The sequence below is a fragment of the Anabrus simplex genome, chromosome 6 (assembly GCF_040414725.1).
Source record: "Anabrus simplex isolate iqAnaSimp1 chromosome 6, ASM4041472v1, whole genome shotgun sequence".
In the NCBI taxonomy this organism is placed as follows: domain Eukaryota; kingdom Metazoa; phylum Arthropoda; class Insecta; order Orthoptera; family Tettigoniidae; genus Anabrus; species Anabrus simplex.
In genome coordinates this window covers 280,682,899-280,701,267 of record NC_090270.1, presented here as the reverse complement: position 1 = coordinate 280,701,267, position 18,369 = coordinate 280,682,899, and the positions used below count along the sequence as shown (strand labels likewise).

Genomic DNA, 18,369 nt, shown 5'->3' with positions numbered 1-18,369 from the left:
AAAATTCCCGACCCTGCCTGGAATCGAACCCGGGACCCCTATGACCAAAGGCCAGCACAATAACCATGTAGCCATGGAGCCAGACAATAACTACCGTAGTTAATACTAGATAAAGCACAGTTAAACACAATCAAAATACTAGTCTACATGCTACCCGGCGAGTTGGCCGTGCAGCTGTGAGCTTGCATCCGAAAGATAACTGGATTCGAACCCTACTGTCGGCAGCCCTGAAGATGGTTTCTCCATGGTTTCCCATTTTCACACCGGGCAAATGCTGGGACTGTATCTTAATTAAGGCCACGGCCACTTTCTCCGCTCTCCTAGGCCTTTCCTATCCCATCGTCGCCGTAAGACCTATCTGTGGCGGTGCGACATAAAAGCAAATTGGAAACAAAGAAGAAGAAGGACATACTTATAATAATAGCTAGTAATAATATTGTAATAGCACAATCAATGGAGACGCAGAAATGCACAGTTCACTCGTATCCTGCTGTACCTCTTAACGCTCTTTTAAATGAGACTATGGTTGGTATTCCTCTGACGACATTCAGTAAACGCTTTCATCCTCGTGTGGCATACACAGAAAATGAGTTATATGCGACAGTTCGATTGTGAGGAATGACGGGCAGGTTTGATGATTGAGCCCTTGCATCTTTGTTATAAGCATTTGAGAAGTAATGGAAACGCGAAGAAAGGTAAGATGCCTCTAGTTTTAGGAAAGATGATGAGACGTGGTCATATTTCCTTAAATTGCATATACGAGTAGATATCTCGTATATCTTATACGTGCAGAGGTAGTTGGATTTTTGAAGGGCGGAAAAAAGTCCATTCGACACTCCTTGTCGTACGATGTCGGCATGTAAAAGATCTCTGGTAATACATTTGGTATTTACCCGACAAAATTAATTCAATCTCAGTCATAGACGCCCAAGAGAGATCCGGTTTACTCTAGGTCCGCTAGATGGCAGACAGAATAAACTGGAACGTCGAAATTGACGAGCAGACAGTCAGATGGCGTCAAATCGAAATGTCTGCAAACGGTAGCTGAGGCCATACGATTATTATTATTATTATTATTATTACGTGCATTTTGAGCGCGCTGTAGCCTTAGGGAGAGGTGAAATCCGGTTCAACTACATTGCCTATTCCTGTCGAAAAGTCCTAAGGAGTCTGTTCAAGGCTTGGCGTCTCCATACGGTAAACGAATCACCATCAACAGCGTCATATGTCGTCATGCCATACGAACACTGCGGAGAGGTCTGGAATAGATTCCAGGCTTTTGGCACCTAACCTAGTGATTATAAATTTTATACTACCACCTCTCCTACCCTGCCGGTCAACGTATAGACTTGACGCGTTGACGATAATTGCTCCTTAACGCTCGGAAAAAAACAGAATAATCCATGATAACTACAGTAATCTGACGGGTGTGTTTATAGCATTTTCTAAATCTTAGTGGGCTGAAATTGTTTTTTTCAGGTAAATTCACATTTACTAGGAATTACTTTAATCTAGCTCAGAAATTTGAAAGAGAACTGTCTCATAGAAAAACTGAGAAATATAAAACATTCTACTCACAATGAGGAGTCCATTGCTTGTTTTCTCGAGAGGTTTATTGGTGATGTGATCCTATCACACAGTTTGAGATTAAACTGATATCAGTTCTGTCATTCTAACTATCAAAATATGGAGGTATAATTTTAATTTATCTTATCTCCTTATGACAAAGTGAATCTTGACGTGATCTAGACATGGGTCGTATCTGACAGCTTACAAGCGCTATAGATGGTCTTGATTATTATCGATCCAAATTTCTTATTGTTTTGAATAAATAAACAACCACATTTTTAATCTGGCCAGTCAAGTACTGGTGAGTTACTAAGCTGCTCAGCTAAATCAGACAATGCGTATTATACAGTCAAGTCTACCCGAACATTCTCACTTTCGGTCCTGAGACATTCATCCACCTCATCTGAGAAGGAAAAGTACCTCATGAAGGAATACAAGATGATCATCGACAACCACCAGTGAGGACATCACTGACACTAGAATTAACAGCCTCCGTTCCAGACATCCTCCACTCTAAACAGCTCCTTGGTTGAACATAGGATCAATTTTCAACAGATTTGGTGGGCGAAATAAGTCCATTCAGAACTCCATGTCGTACGATGTATGCTGGGTATTCAGCCCGAAGGTTGGTTTGATCTTCTACAGTTCCGCCAACAGCTGTCAAAGATAGCCTAGGCGTCAATGAAGAGGCATACTAGGGAAATGAGGAGTGAGGCAGTTTCCCGTTGTTTTTCTCACTGAGCCAGAAGTTGCTATTTCATGTCAGTCTCCCAAGCCCACTGAAATGCACGGACCAACCGACTCTATGAGTGATATTTTGACACCATTCCTAACAGGGACTGGCTGCATAAGAAATGGTATTGCACAAGAACCTCGTTTATCCGGATTAAGTGGGACCGGAACTGATCCTGATTATCGAAAATGCGGATAATCCGAGAAAACTAAAATACACATACAGTACATGTTATATAACTATTAACATACCTTGTACATTAATACCTTTTTCAATTGTACAAAAAAATATGAGAACACTTTTCTTACATTTGCGACTCTGTTTCATGCACTAAAATAATGTGTGAGTTTTTTCTGTTTTACATTTGTATAGCGTTTGCGCGCAGCTCGATCACGAAGACGTTTTACTAACATCAGTTCTGCCGGTGTGGTTTCAGTCTGGGACTCTAAATAGGCCATCAGTTTGTCCAGCTGCATTGTTGCCTCTCCATGAGTCATTGTTTCTTCTGATGGAGCGCCGGTTTCATTTTTAAATTCATCAGTGAATTAATAGTGCGTTGCATTCAGAAGAGCGTGGGTTCGAATCCCACCTCGGCCGTGCTGGGAATGATTTTCCACGGTTTCCCATTCTCAATTTCCGGTGAACGCCGGGACAGTACCTTTGATAGACCGTGACCGAATTACTTCCAATTCCTGTCCTTAACTATCCTTGACGGAAAGGAAATACTATACAAGTAAAAATATTTTTTTATTATTTTCGATTCGGATAAACCGGAGATCCGGATTAATGAGGGCCGGATAAACGAGGTTCTTGTGTATTAGCATCGCTCATACCTCGACCACCCTCATATTGTCAAACCCAAGGATGAGACTGAGACAGGTCAATGAAACTAACAAATTTATTCTAGCCCATACCAGAAGACATAATGCACTGTAAGCACTAAATCTTGCCAGCAAAGGCATGTCGTACGATTTCGGCATGTAAATTATCTATGGTGCCACATTTAGTGATTACGCAAACCAAGCCAAACCCCATGGCGCAACAGCTCCGAAGGGCCCCTCCCCCTGTGAGTGGGGGCGGTAGAATAACACCCACGGTATCCCCTGCCTGTCGTAAGAGGCGACTAAAAGGGGCCCCAGAGGCTCTTAACTTTGGAGCGTGAGTTGGCGACCACGGGGCCCTCAGCTGAGTCCTGACATTGCTTCCACTTACTTGTGCCAGGCTCCTCACTTTCATCTATCCTATCCGACCTCCCTTGTCAACTCTTTTTCTTTCCCGACCCCGACGCTTTCATTTTTACGCCCTTCGTGGCCCTTGTCTTTCTTTGGCTGATACCTTCAATTTTCGAAGTGTCGGACCCCTTCCATATTATCCCTCTGATTAGTGTTATATAGAGGATGGTTGCCTAGTTGTACTTCCTCTTAAAACAATAATCACCACCACCTCCGAAGGGCCTGGGCCTGCCAAGCGACAAACCAAGGCCTGCAGATTGCGGGGTGTCCTGTGGTCGGCACGACGAATCCTCTCAATCGTTATTCTAGATCAGGGCCGCTATTTCACCATCAGGTAGCTCCTCAATTGTAATCGCGTAGGCTGAATTGACCTCGAACCACCTCTCAGATCTAGGTAACCTGACCTGGCCGAGAATCAAACCCGGGACCTTCGGGTAAGAGGCAGGCACGCTACCCCTACACCATGAGGACGATTACCCGACAAAATTATTAAAACTCAGCCAGTGATCGACCATCTGGTTGAATAAAACAGGACGTCAAAATTGATGCGTGAGCAGCCTAGATTGTGCCAAATCACAATGTCTGCACTTGCACACGGTAGTTATAATAATAATAATAATAATAATAATAATAATAATAATAATAATAATAATAATAATAATAATAATAATAATAATGGCGTGTAGCCTCCGAAGAGGCCTAGTGAAGGTATTTCGAGTTGACGCGCGTCTGTAAGGATGGGGCCCTACCTACGATGAATTATAATAATGAAGACGGCTCACACACCCAGCCCCCGAGCCATCGGAATTAACCAATGAAGGTTAAAATCCCTTAATAATAATAATAATAATAATAATAATAATAATAATAATAATAATAATAATAATAATAATAATGTTATTTGCTTTACGTCCCACTAACTACTCTTTTACGGTTTTCGGAGCCGCCGAGGTGCCGGAATTTTGTCCCGCAGGAGTTCTTTTACGTGCCAGTAAATCTACCGACACTAGGCTGGTGTATTTGAGCACCTTCAAATACCACCGAACTGAGCCAGGATCGAACCTGCCAAGTGGGGGTCAGAAGGCCAGCGCCTCAACCGTCTGAGCCACTCAGCCCGGCTAAAATCCCTTACCCGGGCGGGAATCGACCCCGGGACCCCCTGGACCAAAGGCCAGCACGCCATAGAGCCGGTCACACGATAGCTGAGGCTATTTGATTATCAGGTACGGTACGGTTTCAAGAATGGTTTAATAGTACCTCACCACACTCACATCATCAACAGCAGTGTTCTGCCCTGGGGCAAGTCACCTGCTACCCTCTTCGTTTTCTCATAATTGGCATCTATCTTATACTATCAACCATCTGGTATTCTCTGCGTCCTCTTCTCCCTCTTCCATTCACCGTTCCTTCCATTGCATCCATCAGTAAATAATCTCTTCTCATCCAATGTCCAAACCAATTTGTGTTTCCTCCCCCTGATTACCTTTAATAGTTCTCTCTCTTTCCCCACTCTTCTCAGCACCTCGTCATTTCTCACTTTCTCTACCAATGTCATCCCCTCCATCCTCCTCCTAATCACCATCTCAAATACGTCCAGTCTTCTTTCTTCCTCTTTCCTCAGTGTCCATGGTTCAGGTCCTCAGGCCCCTCCCCATTCACCCGCAATGAAGCCTCCTCTTATTAGTAAATGTCGTAACTACATTGCTTTAGTCCAACGAGTACTCTAACGCCGAATTCTGTCACGGTGGTTCATTGCCACTTGAAAAAGTGATCAGCCAGAAGACTGAGCAGTGCCTCATATATAAAACAAACGGTATTGTAAATAAAGGGTACAGAACTCTGCACATGGTTATGAGGTTATTAAAGTGTTGTAATAAGGATGTAAAGGAGACGGTATATAAGTCTCTGGTAAGACCCCAATTAGAGTATGGCTCCAGTGTATGGGGCCCCTCACCAGGATTACTTGATTCGAGAATTGGAAAAAATCAGTAGGGAATTTTCCATAGTCTACATGCGATTGATGTGTTTCATCCCTTGTATTTTCAACGAACAATAAATATTCATTGCTAATATTTTCATGGAAGTTTTTTTATATAAAATTCAAACCCACAGTTATCGATAGTCAGCGATGGAAGTAACGAGCATGGCTAGTTAGAGACTGTTCATTATTGCCAAACTACTCCAGAGATGGCAGTACGATAGGTGAACCCTTGTTCGTTGTCGATCTCAGCCGTGGGTTGGAATGCGGAACGAACAGCCACATCCGCCAAGAGAGCGGTGCAAGCTAGAATCCTGTAAAATATCGCGCGTAGCCAGGATTTATTTGTTATTTCGTGAAATACTGGACTTCTTGCTTGTGAGCGGTTCTTTTCTTGTGCAATAAATTTAAAATATTACAAATGTGTGTTGTAATATTATAAATAATTTAGTTTCGTGTGCTTGTAGTGAAATTATCAAACAAAGAAAAAGCGGGAATGATGCGATTTTGAAATGGCATCACACCGATCCGAGAGTAGTTCATCAGGCATGGGTGTAGGAGCGCCAGGGTCACGCGTATCTACCGCGCAATCTGAAATGAATTATTCTAACCATTGTGTAATCGAACGATTATTAAGAGAAACATTTAATATGCTTTCTTTTAAGGAGAAAAGCAGAATGTAACTACACAACTTAAGTAGTGTGTTCATCATTTCAACAGATTTCGTATGTATGAAACAGACCATTGGAGTGGTGGATGTGAGATTTTAAATAAACTTTTCTGTTGGCCCTGTTTGTTGTTTTCTCTTGAGAAATGTGTTTGGAATGACGGTCTGTTTGCGTTGATGTTTCCATTTTTGTCGGTTACATCTCCTAAACCAGAAGTCAGAAGTCGCCAGTGGAAAAAATCCAAAGCAGCTCGATTTGTTCTGGGTGATTTCCGACAAAAGAGTAACGTTACGAAAATGTTGCAAACTTTGGGCTGGGAAGATTTGGGAGAAAGGAGACGAGCTGCTCGACTAAGTTGTATGTTCCGAGCTGTCAGTGGAGAAATGGTGTGGAATAATATTAGCAGACGAATAAGCTTGAGTGGAGCTTTTAAATGTAGGAAAGATCGCAATATGAAGATAAATTTGGAATTCAAGAGGATCAATTGGGGCAAATATTCGTTTATAGGAAGAGGACTTAGGGATTGCAATCATTTACCAAGGGAGATGTTCAATAAACTTCCAAATTATTTCCAATTTATTTAAGACGAGACTAGGAAAACAACAGATAGAGAATCTGTCACCTGGGCGGCTGCCCTAAGTGCAGATCGGTGGTGACTGAAACCAGAGGAACTTGATCTACCTCGTACGACATGGTTGACACTCAACAGAATCCGAACAAGCCATGTGATGACCTACTTCAGAACTGGGAAAAGGTGTCGTCCGTAGACTGTTAGCAGTAGCTTCCCAAGACAGTCCAACACACCATTGGAAAGTATTCTCTTAGCCCGGAGAGCCCAGACACTTCCTGGACACCATATCAGAGGTAAGAGACTACAGTACATAAATAAATTGTCTGTATTTTAGTAAGGCGGAGGCGTCGGATTCCATTCCGGGCCTGATCGGAGATTTCTACCTGGATCTAAGGGCTGATTCGAGGTCCGCTCAGCGTACGTGATTACAATCTGACGGCGAGATAGCGGCCTTGGTCTAGAAAGCCAAGAATACGGCCGAGAGGATTCGCCGTGCCGAGCACACCATACCTCGTAATCTGCAGGCCTTCAGGCTGAGCATGGTAGACAATGGCCATTCGGGACCATGGGGTTTGGTTTGGTACGTTTGTAAAAATGGTTAAGTTCGTATAGTTTTAATATATAATAGCGATGTACAATGCCATACTTCAAGTTAGATTTACAAGCACTCAGCAGCCTTCAGATCAAATAGGCTATGCCTGTAAATATGAAGAAAGGAGTATTTCTTTCTTTCTTTCTTTCTTTCTTTCTTTCTTTCTTTCTTTCTTTCTTTCTTAATCCGTTAATCCGTTTAACCCACCAGGGTTGTTTTTTCTCGGACTCAGCGAGGAATCCCACCACTACCACCTCAAGGGCAGTGTCCTGGAGCGTGAGACTTTGGGTTGATGGGATTCAACTGGCCACCCAGGGCCTTGTGAGGGCTGGGGGGATGGGAATATTGGAAGAGATAGGCAAGGAAGAGGAGAGGAAGGAGCCATGGCCTTAAGTTAGGTACCATCCCGGCATTTGCCTCGCGGAGAAGTGGGAAAACCATAGAAAACCACTTCGAAGAAGGCTGAAGTGAGAATCGAACTCCCCTCGGGAGGTCAACTGAGCCCTCGTACCACTTTTCAAATTTCGTGTCAGAGCCGGGCAGCCAACCACACTAACCACTACACCACAGAGGCAGACAGAAAAAAGTATCTAATCAGTGTATTCTCCCTGTACTGACTTACGGCTGTGAACCCTGGACACTGAACGAATTTACAAAAGGAAAAGTCAGAACTTCAAAGTCAGAACTTCCTAAAGAGGTATGGAGAGGTCAACGTTGGTAGGTTTTACGTGGAAAGACAGGAAGACGGCAGAAGATATCAGATCAGTCACACGAGTTAATGATGCCCTAGAGCGACAGTTGCCTTGAAATGGTAGAGGACCGGCCATGTTGGTAGCATGAAAGACGATACTTTATATGTATTATTTTTATTTGTTTATAATTTGCTTTACGTCGCACCGACACAGATGGGTCTTATAACGATGTTAAGACAGGAAATGGTTAGAAGTGGGAAGGAAACTGCCGTGGCCTCAATTATGGTACAGCGCCAACATTTGCCTGGTATGAAAATTTGAAACCACGGAAAACCATCTTCAGGGCTGGCGACAGTGGGATTCGAACCCACTATCTCCCGGATGCAAGCTGATAGCTACGCGACTCAAGCCCCGCAGCCACTTGCTCGGTGCATGAAGGACGAGAGATGAACGAAACTGAGTTTGGAGTGGAATCCTCGAGACCAACTGAGACGAAGAGGAACACCATCGTACCGATGGGGTAAAGTCATACAAAAGATCGTTTGAGTTAACTGGCAGAGAACTGTCCAAAACCGTTCCATTTCTAAAGATCTTAGAAGGAACTATTTCGACTTCATAACTCGTGCTGGACTGAGTGACTCAGACGGTAGAGGCGTTGGCCTTTTGACCCCAACTCGGCAGGTTCGGTCCCGGCTCAGTCCGGTGGTAGTTGAAGGTGCTCAAATACGTCAGCCTAGTATCGGTAATTTACTGGCACGTAAAAGAACTCGTGCTGTACTAAATTCCGGTAATTCGACAACTCCGAAAACAGTATACTTAGTTAGTGGGACGTAAAACCAATAACAATATCATTTAATAAAAAAAGACTTAAAGAGCTTAAATGTTTTTAACATTTGCAATCGAAGAAATTAAATTATGGTTTCCTCCTAGGAACCTTTTTTTTAAAATATAGGCCAAAAGGCACGCAGTTATACAAGTGGAGGCACATGCTTCCCCTTAGTACACCGTCACTGCATTGTCCAAACCAGTCTACCACTCCCCATACCCACACCCCCAGTGCCAACACGCCCCTGACCCCCACCTCCAACCCCACCCCCAACCAAGTATAAATCCCGCCAAGCCCAACAAGATCAACGAAAACTTCTCACTTCCTACCAAAATCCAGTTCCCACTAAGACAATACCAGCCTTCTAGCCTTGTACCAACCCTACAAACAGATCTAAACCACAACAACCTGCTCAAAAACCACAATTACTTTCCGCTAAACCCACAAAACAATAAGTCAAAATCACCATAACCGAAGCACTGGAAACCAACAGGACGCCGAGGCGGGACGCCCACAAAGCTGCAAAATACGTGCTGTACGGTTTTTCAAAATTTATAGTGCCAATAACAGCCGGCACACGAGAACTAATAATGTTCTCGTGTAAAAACAGCGGCAGGGCCCCACTCCTGCAGTTAAGCAACATTGGGTATGGTCAGTACCCGGATGGATGACCACCCAGGTCTACCACCTGCCTCTGAAACAAAGCTTATTAAAAAACGAACACACAGGCACAGTGCAACACACAGCTAGTTCAATCATGCCGAATTAATATTTATCAACAGACTACTCATACGAATGCCACATTTCAATTAACATCTATTATTATTATTATTATTATTATTATTTGCGCCGTTCCCGCGTCCAGGCATGGACTCAAGAGATCCTGACTAGCTCTAAATTCAATGAATCTGGTGACTGAGTTCTACGGGTGTGAGTTCCGTAATAGAAAAACGTCCAGGTCGATTAATGGTAGTTTCTAACTAACGCAGAAAGACGTCTCTTACTCGTATCTAGTTAGGTACCATATTCTTATTAACTCTTATAGAAATTGTCGTCGCTTGAAACTACTACAGTCTTACAACTAATTCTTATTCTAAGAACACAGAGAAAGAGTGTTTAGGTTTCACTATTCCATATTTATTTTAAATATTAAGTCAAATATTCAAGAAAATTATCGCAAATTTTTACCAATGAAGTTGTTCTTGAAATGAGTGACTCATTGTCAACCCTATAGTCTATATCCGTCAACAACTTTCAGAAAAATTACATCTTCCGAATTCATCCTAAATAAATGTCTTCTCGGATCATATTATTTCCTTTCATAAGCCCATTAATCTCCAAAATCATAACTTATTAGCATAAATTCCATGTAACATCTGGGAAATTTTTGAAAAAGCTATGTTTTCCTTCGTATACAACTCACCTACAAAGCTGGGTGATAACAAAATAAATTAATGTGAATACAGATAATGGTATTTACATGTGCCATACTGGCAAGAAAATAAACATTAAAATCAAGTATACTAAGAATATAGGATGCATCCTCAAAGAAGAAAATAAAAATTGTATTAACTACTATTTTCAGTATTTCTAGTGACACTCTCTTGAGAAAATAAAGAAACGCTAGTAGAATTGCCGATTTTTAATGTTCAGTCAAGAAATGGAGTTCAAGTTGTCTGAATCAATTATTCTTGGGATTCTGTTAGTTACCACCTAATCCTTACTCTATAAACTGTCACATTCCTAAATTTTCACTGACTGTTTGTCTAGATGCAGGTTTAGGACTCTCAATGAGGCTATCACCAAGCTCTTCTTCAGATTTGATTTGACAAGTACTCTCTTGTATGTTTTACATTTTAAACATTCACTTCTGCCTACTTAGTTGCCTCTTAGACGCTCATATTTCCTTGTGTCACATATCATGAGCCAAGCTACGTCCATTGTAAGTCGTAATCACCCTACAAGTAACATTATCGCAAGATTTAATTTATGAACTTAAGGTAATATGACCTTAGCTTATTGATTATCAGACTACGTGCGTACATGGTTGCAAAAAAAACAAAACAAAAAAAACGTCACCACACATATCATATGTAGCTATCATAACACATACTATCAACGGAAAATCTACATGGTCAGATGACACTATCACCGACTAAAAAAATTAATTCTCTTTGAAAATCTAGGTCACCAGTGATCAGCCTATAGGTTGAAATTTATCCAGAAATAAAGTTATACACCGTGAGAATTTTCAAGATCATCCTAAGTAAATCAGTGAAAGCTCAAATCGTATCTTGAGTACATATATGATTCTCTAGGTAATCCTAACATGGATGAAAAGAAACATTGCACTACTCGTCTCGAGATCATATCCTCAGCTATGTACAATGCGTATGATCCAGAATTATTACATTGAATTGGCGAGAATTCTGTGACACCCTCCGAAACATCATTTGAAATGACTAGATCTCACTTCGCACCACTATGACTATTTCTCTCTCGAAGAAAACAATAACTACCACCATCATAAATCATTAACATCCATATATCATATCTATGACGCGTTAATATACACATATTTCATATATAACAACTCTTTCACTTCATCATATGTAAATCACAACCTTAACTTACACATCAACGTGCCGTGACATTCATAAAATGCCTACTTTACTTACTACTGTCATAGTGCCAAATTTAACATGAACTTGGAGTAGTCTACTGCCATATTCCTTCATAAAACACATCCTATATACGATCTCGAACTGATTGACATTGCTTAAATTAGGACACACAGGTATTAATGCCAACTTCACGCACTACTCAACACTGGTAATAATAATAACTCTCGCTGTCTCTCCTCACATATCACTGGAAAACATTACGATCGCACAATCACTTGGTGACCACGCCTACAAGTGGAATTAACATACCATATGGATGAATACCTACTTCCAATCACATCAGCAATACGTTTATCCACGCACAGTCTTAGCACAAAACAAACATCAACATGCAATAAAAGAAATAATATACTCTTACTTACGAAAACGACTTAGGTAATGGACTTAGCTTTGCTCAAGATGGTCTCGATGTTTCCTCATCTCCGGTCATCTGAGATTAGGATCTCGTCATCTGGTTCCTCCAGAAGTGGTCGGGTACATCGTAGCTTCTCAACACTGATCACAGGTCATCCGGGACAGCCAACATCGTATCGCCTCGTCAGGATCCAAGCAGCATCGCCTTGCTCCCTTACAGACCCATGGTGAAGACTCGTGCGTATGAAACAGAACAATAATAGAATATTTGATTCATTGCTGACATCTTCCAATTAATATATCTCTTGCGTTGCTCAGATTGCATAGATTTCGTTAGGGTACAGTTGATCCAATAAACTAGTTCAAAATCGACTAAGACAGATGTTCTGTATATATTTCAATTTGAAAATAAATTTCTTTCCGCTATCTTTTTATTGGCGTAAATGCACTCAACAACTGGTCAGTAGGTGTCCTTCAACATTAAACAGTATCGGGAAAATTTTATTGAGGACCTGCGCCACTTCGTGACGTAGTTCTACTGTAGTCTATTTATCTCTTCTTTTTGCGTATTTAATCTCCCGCGCAGCGTTTAAATCTTGATATCAGCAGATTGGCGTGTAGTCGCAAATTATCTTTCGTTTCCAATTTATAGTATTTAGCTCCGCTGGATAATCCCTTTCAAATCTAGTCTTGCGTCTTCTTAACACATCGAAGTCAGATTATATAATAAGTGATGAGCATTTTTTTTCTTGAATAATGGTTTTAAATAATGTCCATTTGTCATTTTTTTCTGCGCCTTCTATACGCGGTCATTTCCGTAACCGACCGACGAAAAGACTTACATTTCGGCCCGTACTGACGTTAAATGCATTTTATTTGACATTTTGATCGCAGAGACTCCATCTTTGTTACTACAGCTCTTAAAAAGAACTGTGAAACGGCACATTAACTTCCCCTGCGTTGAAAGAAATATATGGCTTGCTATATATTTATTATATTCGCCTTCCTTCTTATAATGGGACTTTTCACTGTTCTTTATAAGTTCTCATTTATATTATTACTCCTTTCTTCGGAACAATCTGTTCATTCATGATGTAAGTGGCTTCAATCTATACTTCTTTGCTTCGTCATCACATGAGATGGTCTGCCACTTCTCTATTCCTTGAAATATAACTTGATGTTTGCACTGTTATGTACTCCTTTACTGTTTCCATTTAAGTCGTGAATTTCGTATGCATTATTTCTGAATGAACGGTTGATCATAAATGGTCCTTCGAATAAATGCAAGAATTTCGCGAAGATTTTGTTCGTTACACTGGAAATTGCGGGTTTCTTTATTAATACAAGGTCGCCTTTCTTCAACTCAGGTTTGAATTTCTTATGCTGTACTCTCCTTAACCTTCTCTGTGCTTGTCTGTACATTCTCTCTCGAACCAGTTTGTTAATTTCGTTGATATCTAAGGTTCAGCAGGTAGGTGAATAACTGTGTCCCAAGGTCTCTTAGGTTTAATACTATGGTGAATAATTTTAGGTATTTGTCCGCTGGATTCATGTATTGTGTTATTCATGCTGTCTTCTATTATTCCAATTACCTCTAACCACCTCCAGTGTTGGTTTGGACAATAGATTCGACAGAACTTCGCTATTTCTTTCATGCATCTTTCAACAGGATTGGACGCTGGATGTCTCACCGAGCAAAGAATGTGTTTAATTCCTAACTCTTCCATGGTTTCTCTGAATTGAAGCGACGTAAATTGTGTCCCTCTGTCTGACAGTAATTTCTCAGGCTTTCCCATACTAGGTAAGGTGTTTTTGATTAGACGTTGTAATACCTGTTTTGTGTTGGCGCGTTGAATTGGTTGTAACGACACATATTTAGAGAACACATCCATCACTACGACTATGTACTTATGTCCCTTTCTGGCAGTTGGGAGTCTGCCAAAGATATCTATAGCATATAATTCTCGAGCTTTATGCGGTAGTATAGCTCTGGGTTCGTGTCTTACTGTACCACTGCCATGTTTGACCTTCTGGCATATGTCGCATGTTCTTACTGTATTCCTCACAGTCCTTTGAATGCCTTTCCAAGTAAATTTCTCGAGTATGACTTGGGTTACCTTTTCTACGCCACCGTGACCTGTAATCCTATGTATGTGCCAGATTACTTCCTTGTATAACATCGAAGGTAGTACTATACGTATCCTTTTATGACCTTTACCTGTTCTAGCCATTAGTATTCCTTGCTCTAAGCTGTAGATTTTCGCAATCCTCGACCTTGTTTCACTTTCACGGTTTCCGTCTTCCAATTTATCTATAATTTGTTTCAACCTTTCGTCTTGACGCTGCAAGTGTACTAGGTTCAGTAGTTTCTCTAATGTTTCTTCATCTTCCGGGACCAATTCTATTTTATGAATTACTTCCTCTTTCTCCACAGGGTTACGACTTAAGGCGTCAGCAAGGATGTTTTCCTTTCCCTTACAATACTCGATTTTTATCTGGAATTGCTGCGTGAACAACATCCACCTTGTTATCCGCTCATTAGTCATTGCAGCTTTCAATCCAAACGTTAATGCCTTATGGTCTGATCTGACCGTTATTGGGTATCCGTAAATAGTTTTTCTCCATTGCTGTAAGGCGTAAATGATTGCTAACAGCTCCTGTTCTGTCGTGGTATAGTTAACCTCGTGGCTCCTCAATTTTCGGCTAGTGAATGCTAGATATATTCTTTTGGGGGGTGTTCCTTCTTCTTCTTGGTACAAACAAGCTCCGATGCCAACATTAGATGCGTCTGACTGTATTATAAATTCTTTTTCATAGTTCGGATAGCCTAATTTGATGCTTTTGGTTAACAAGGTCTTTAATTCTTGGAATGCTCTCTCTGCCTTTTCATCCCATTTCCACCTGTTGTTGATCTTTAACAAATCCTGTAAAGGTGCGGCGGTCTGGGTATATCCTTGACAATGGTTAGAGAAAAACTGCGCCATACCAAGAAATTGTCTGACGTGCTTTATACGCTTCGGTCGGGGAAAATCGCATATGGCCTGGATCTTAACTGGGTTTGGCCGTACTCCTGTACCGTCTATCATGTGACCGACGAATAGGACCTCTTCTTGACAGAATTTTGATTTTGTAAGGTTGATCTTAAATCCAGTGGCTCTTAGGTTTCGAAACAACCTTTCAAGCTTGTCACAATGTTCTGTAAATGTTTTAGTTGCCAGAATTAGATCGTCCACGTAGTAAGTTAAAAACTCCTTTACTTCCGGCGTTAAATTTCTGTCTAAAGCTCTCACCAAAACTGCACAACTATTCCTCAAACCGAATGGGAGACGACAATAGATATATGTCTGATTATCAAACATAAATCCGGTTAACAATCGGGATTTTTCCTCCAGAACGATGCGATGGTATGAGGACGTAAAATCCATGGTTGAAAAATACCTCATGTCACGGAATCTCTGAATAATATCTTTTATCTTTGGAGTTTGATTATACTCTGGAACCAACCGACCGTTCAAAAAACGCGCGTCAAGGCACAGACGGAGTTTCCCGTTGCTTTTCACCACAATTACTAAGGGATTCAAATAAGGACTAGATGTCTTCATTATAATGCCATCGTCTTCCATTTCCTTTATGATCTTTTTCACTTCTGGGAAGTGTTTCTCCGGAATTCCATAGAGTTTGCCTTTATAGGGTGTCCAATCGTTCACTATTAGTTTATATTTAAAATTTGGAATCTGTCCTGGTTTATTCTTAAATAAATCCGAGTATTCCTGTAAGATTTCATGAAGTTTTGACTTTCCGACCGAGGAAATCTTAGCATTCGCCACTGCTTCTGCAATGTTCGGCATGTCTTCTTCCTCCTCCATAGCCATTACCTTTTCTATGCTTTCTACAATGTTTTCATCTGCCAGAGATATCTCTCCTTCCTCTGATTGAAAGTTTGGATGCTCTTCCGACGGTAAGTTTTCTTCTTCCGGTACCTCCTTGTTATCTATGATCATAATGTCGTCATTGATCTTAATCCGTTCTTGGTTTTCCCTGGTGTGTTCGTCAGATATAGGGAATCTTATTTCTTGTTTCTCCATATCGATCGTCATTCCAGTTACCGTCATGAAGTCTATTCCTAGTATAATATTATATTTAATTTTGTTCATGACGATGAATGGATGTTCAAAGTGTCTGTTTCCAATATTGATTTCCAAATATGTTTGTATATTGCATTCCACCGTTTTATCCGGAATTATACCTCTTATTTTAATTTTCGAAACTGGGATGGTTAATAATTTCATTCTTCTACTCATATCTTGGAATAATTCCTTCGAAAGCACACTGATGCTAGCCCCAGAATCAACTAGGCAACGTACCTTCAGCTCTCCAACTCTTGCTACGATAATAGGCAATTCATATTTTCTTTTCATGTGACGTACTGTCAAATCCTTTATCAGTTCTTCCGAATCGATTTCCCATGAATCAACCTGCGTTATGAAATAACTGTGAATTTTGGAATCCAATGCGTTCTTTATATTCTCAACCTCACCTTCTAATTCAAAATCGGCGTGTTTTTTTTTTTTTTTTTTTTGCTTGTTATCTTCTCATTTTCTCTTCTACATTCGAATTCTCTCGAATTTGGATCGAGGATTTGTTCTTCCTGTTTCCTCTTTTTATATCTCTGTAACTCAAGACTCTCCGCTCCCTCTACATCAGCATTGACGTCTTGTTCTCTAATTGCTTTCTCCCACTTGACCTTCTCGTTTCGGTCCTCATTTACTTCGCGTATAGGTCTCCGATTATAAGTTTCCCTTCCTTGGTTGTCTCTCACATTTCTTTTTCCGTAACCATGTCTTCCTCTGAAATTACTTCTTCCTCTGTTTTCTCTATACGGGTTCCTGTATCGCATGTTGGGTCTATATGCTCTATTTCCCATATATGCTTCTTGGTTGTAGGACCCTTTCCTGCAATAGCATTTTTCTTCATCTCTCCTTCCACTCTCCTGGTTTCCCCATTGTCTCTTCCTATTCATTTTTCCTCTTTCTTCAGGGGTATTCCTATCGATGTTTTCCTGTGTGAGCACATTAACCGTTTCTTCACCGTAAGTATTCCTAATCATTCTTTGAGGGTGTGGTGCTGTAGTCATATCGATCTGTCTAAGTGTCGTTTCCATTTGCACTGCCGTAGTTGGGTTAGCAGTAGCCAGCAGTCGTTGTACATCTGAGGGAAATTGTCGTTGTATCGTCTTGATCGCTTCAAGTTCACTGGGTGGCGAATCAGGATCTTGAAAACGGTGAAACTGGTAAGCGAAGTAATCACTAAACCCTGTTTGACCATTAGTAGCATACTTGCGAGAATACAACTCTAGACGTAAACTCTGCTGCACCTCTGGACTCCAAAATTTTTGTAAGAACGCCGTTTTAAAGTCGCTATACTCATGGAAAGTATACTTAAATGCTTGGAACCATAAGCTTGGATTAGCATCTAAATGCTTTTCCACTATTTTCAATTTCTTCTCCTCAGCTATGCCATGTTCCTTAAAGTAATCCTCCATTTCCCTAAGGAAACGTTTGGGCGAAATACTGGTGGAATTATTAAAGTGCTTCGGTCTATCATCGAAAGTTTTTATGACGTTAATAATCGTAGGATAACCACTGTTTCCGTTATCCACATTTGTCTCCCCCATACTGTGGTTAGAACGTGTGACTGGTATGGGTGTCCCTTCTCTTTCATTTATTTGAAACTCAACTCCTCTGTTCCGCTCGCTACCAGACATCATAACAGTCTTTCCTGGTCCTTCCTCCCGAATTTCTCGTAACTGAGCTTGCATTCGTCTAAACCCTTCTTCAGATTTCGATATTCTTTGGTTTAATTCATCCTTATGTTGTTCTATTTCGTCCCTTATCTCCGTTATTCTGCTCCCAATTTGGTATGCAGCCTGGTCGTACTTCTTTTCCAGACTTGTACTCGTGGTTTGCACGTCCTCACCTAGTTTTCCTATACTTTCCTCACATAATCTCCACTTTTCTTGGGAATCTAGGCTTAACCTTTCCATGTTGTCTGATAAATCCTTTATTACATTCTCCTTTAAAGACTGGAGATAGTTATTGTTCCCTGTCATTTCTTTCCTAACTTCGTTTATTTCTTCTCGTATCTCTCGGTTCTTCTCCTCTATACTTCCACTAATTTCAGCTTTCCATTCATCTATATTGTTCTTGATCTCTTCTTTCATCTCCTCCATCATTATCTTATGTCTTTCTTCTTGTTCCCTAGTCACCTCTTCCATCTTCTCCTGATATTTATTCATTTCTTCCCTTTGTTCTTGCTGACCTCTCCTTATTTCCTCCATCATTTCTCTATGTTTTGCTTCCTGTATCTCCCCCATTTTTTCTCCAAATCTTCCATGAATCTCTGATATCGTTCCTCTTGTTCTTGCTTCTCTCTCTTCCTCTCTTCTTCCTGCCTCTTCTCCTTCTCCTCTC

The 18,369-nt window shown here is 40.9% G+C and overlaps 1 protein-coding gene across 2 annotated transcripts in view; it reads right to left on the bottom strand.

The window, feature by feature from the left end:
- LOC136875743 (tripartite motif-containing protein 3) overlaps positions 1 to 18,369 on the bottom strand; it is a 134,609-nt gene that overhangs the window by 104,150 nt on the left and 12,090 nt on the right. Inside the window, exon 1 of one of the 2 annotated variants that reach the window (XM_067149320.2) lies at positions 1,579 to 1,634. The exons of the other annotated variant lie outside the window; for it this stretch is intronic. Within the exon in view, the coding sequence (XP_067005421.2) occupies positions 1,579 to 1,592 (14 nt within the window). The 5' untranslated portion in view covers positions 1,593 to 1,634. Of the gene's footprint in view, positions 1 to 1,578; positions 1,635 to 18,369 lie in introns of those variants that run through there. 2 annotated transcript variants of the gene reach the window in all.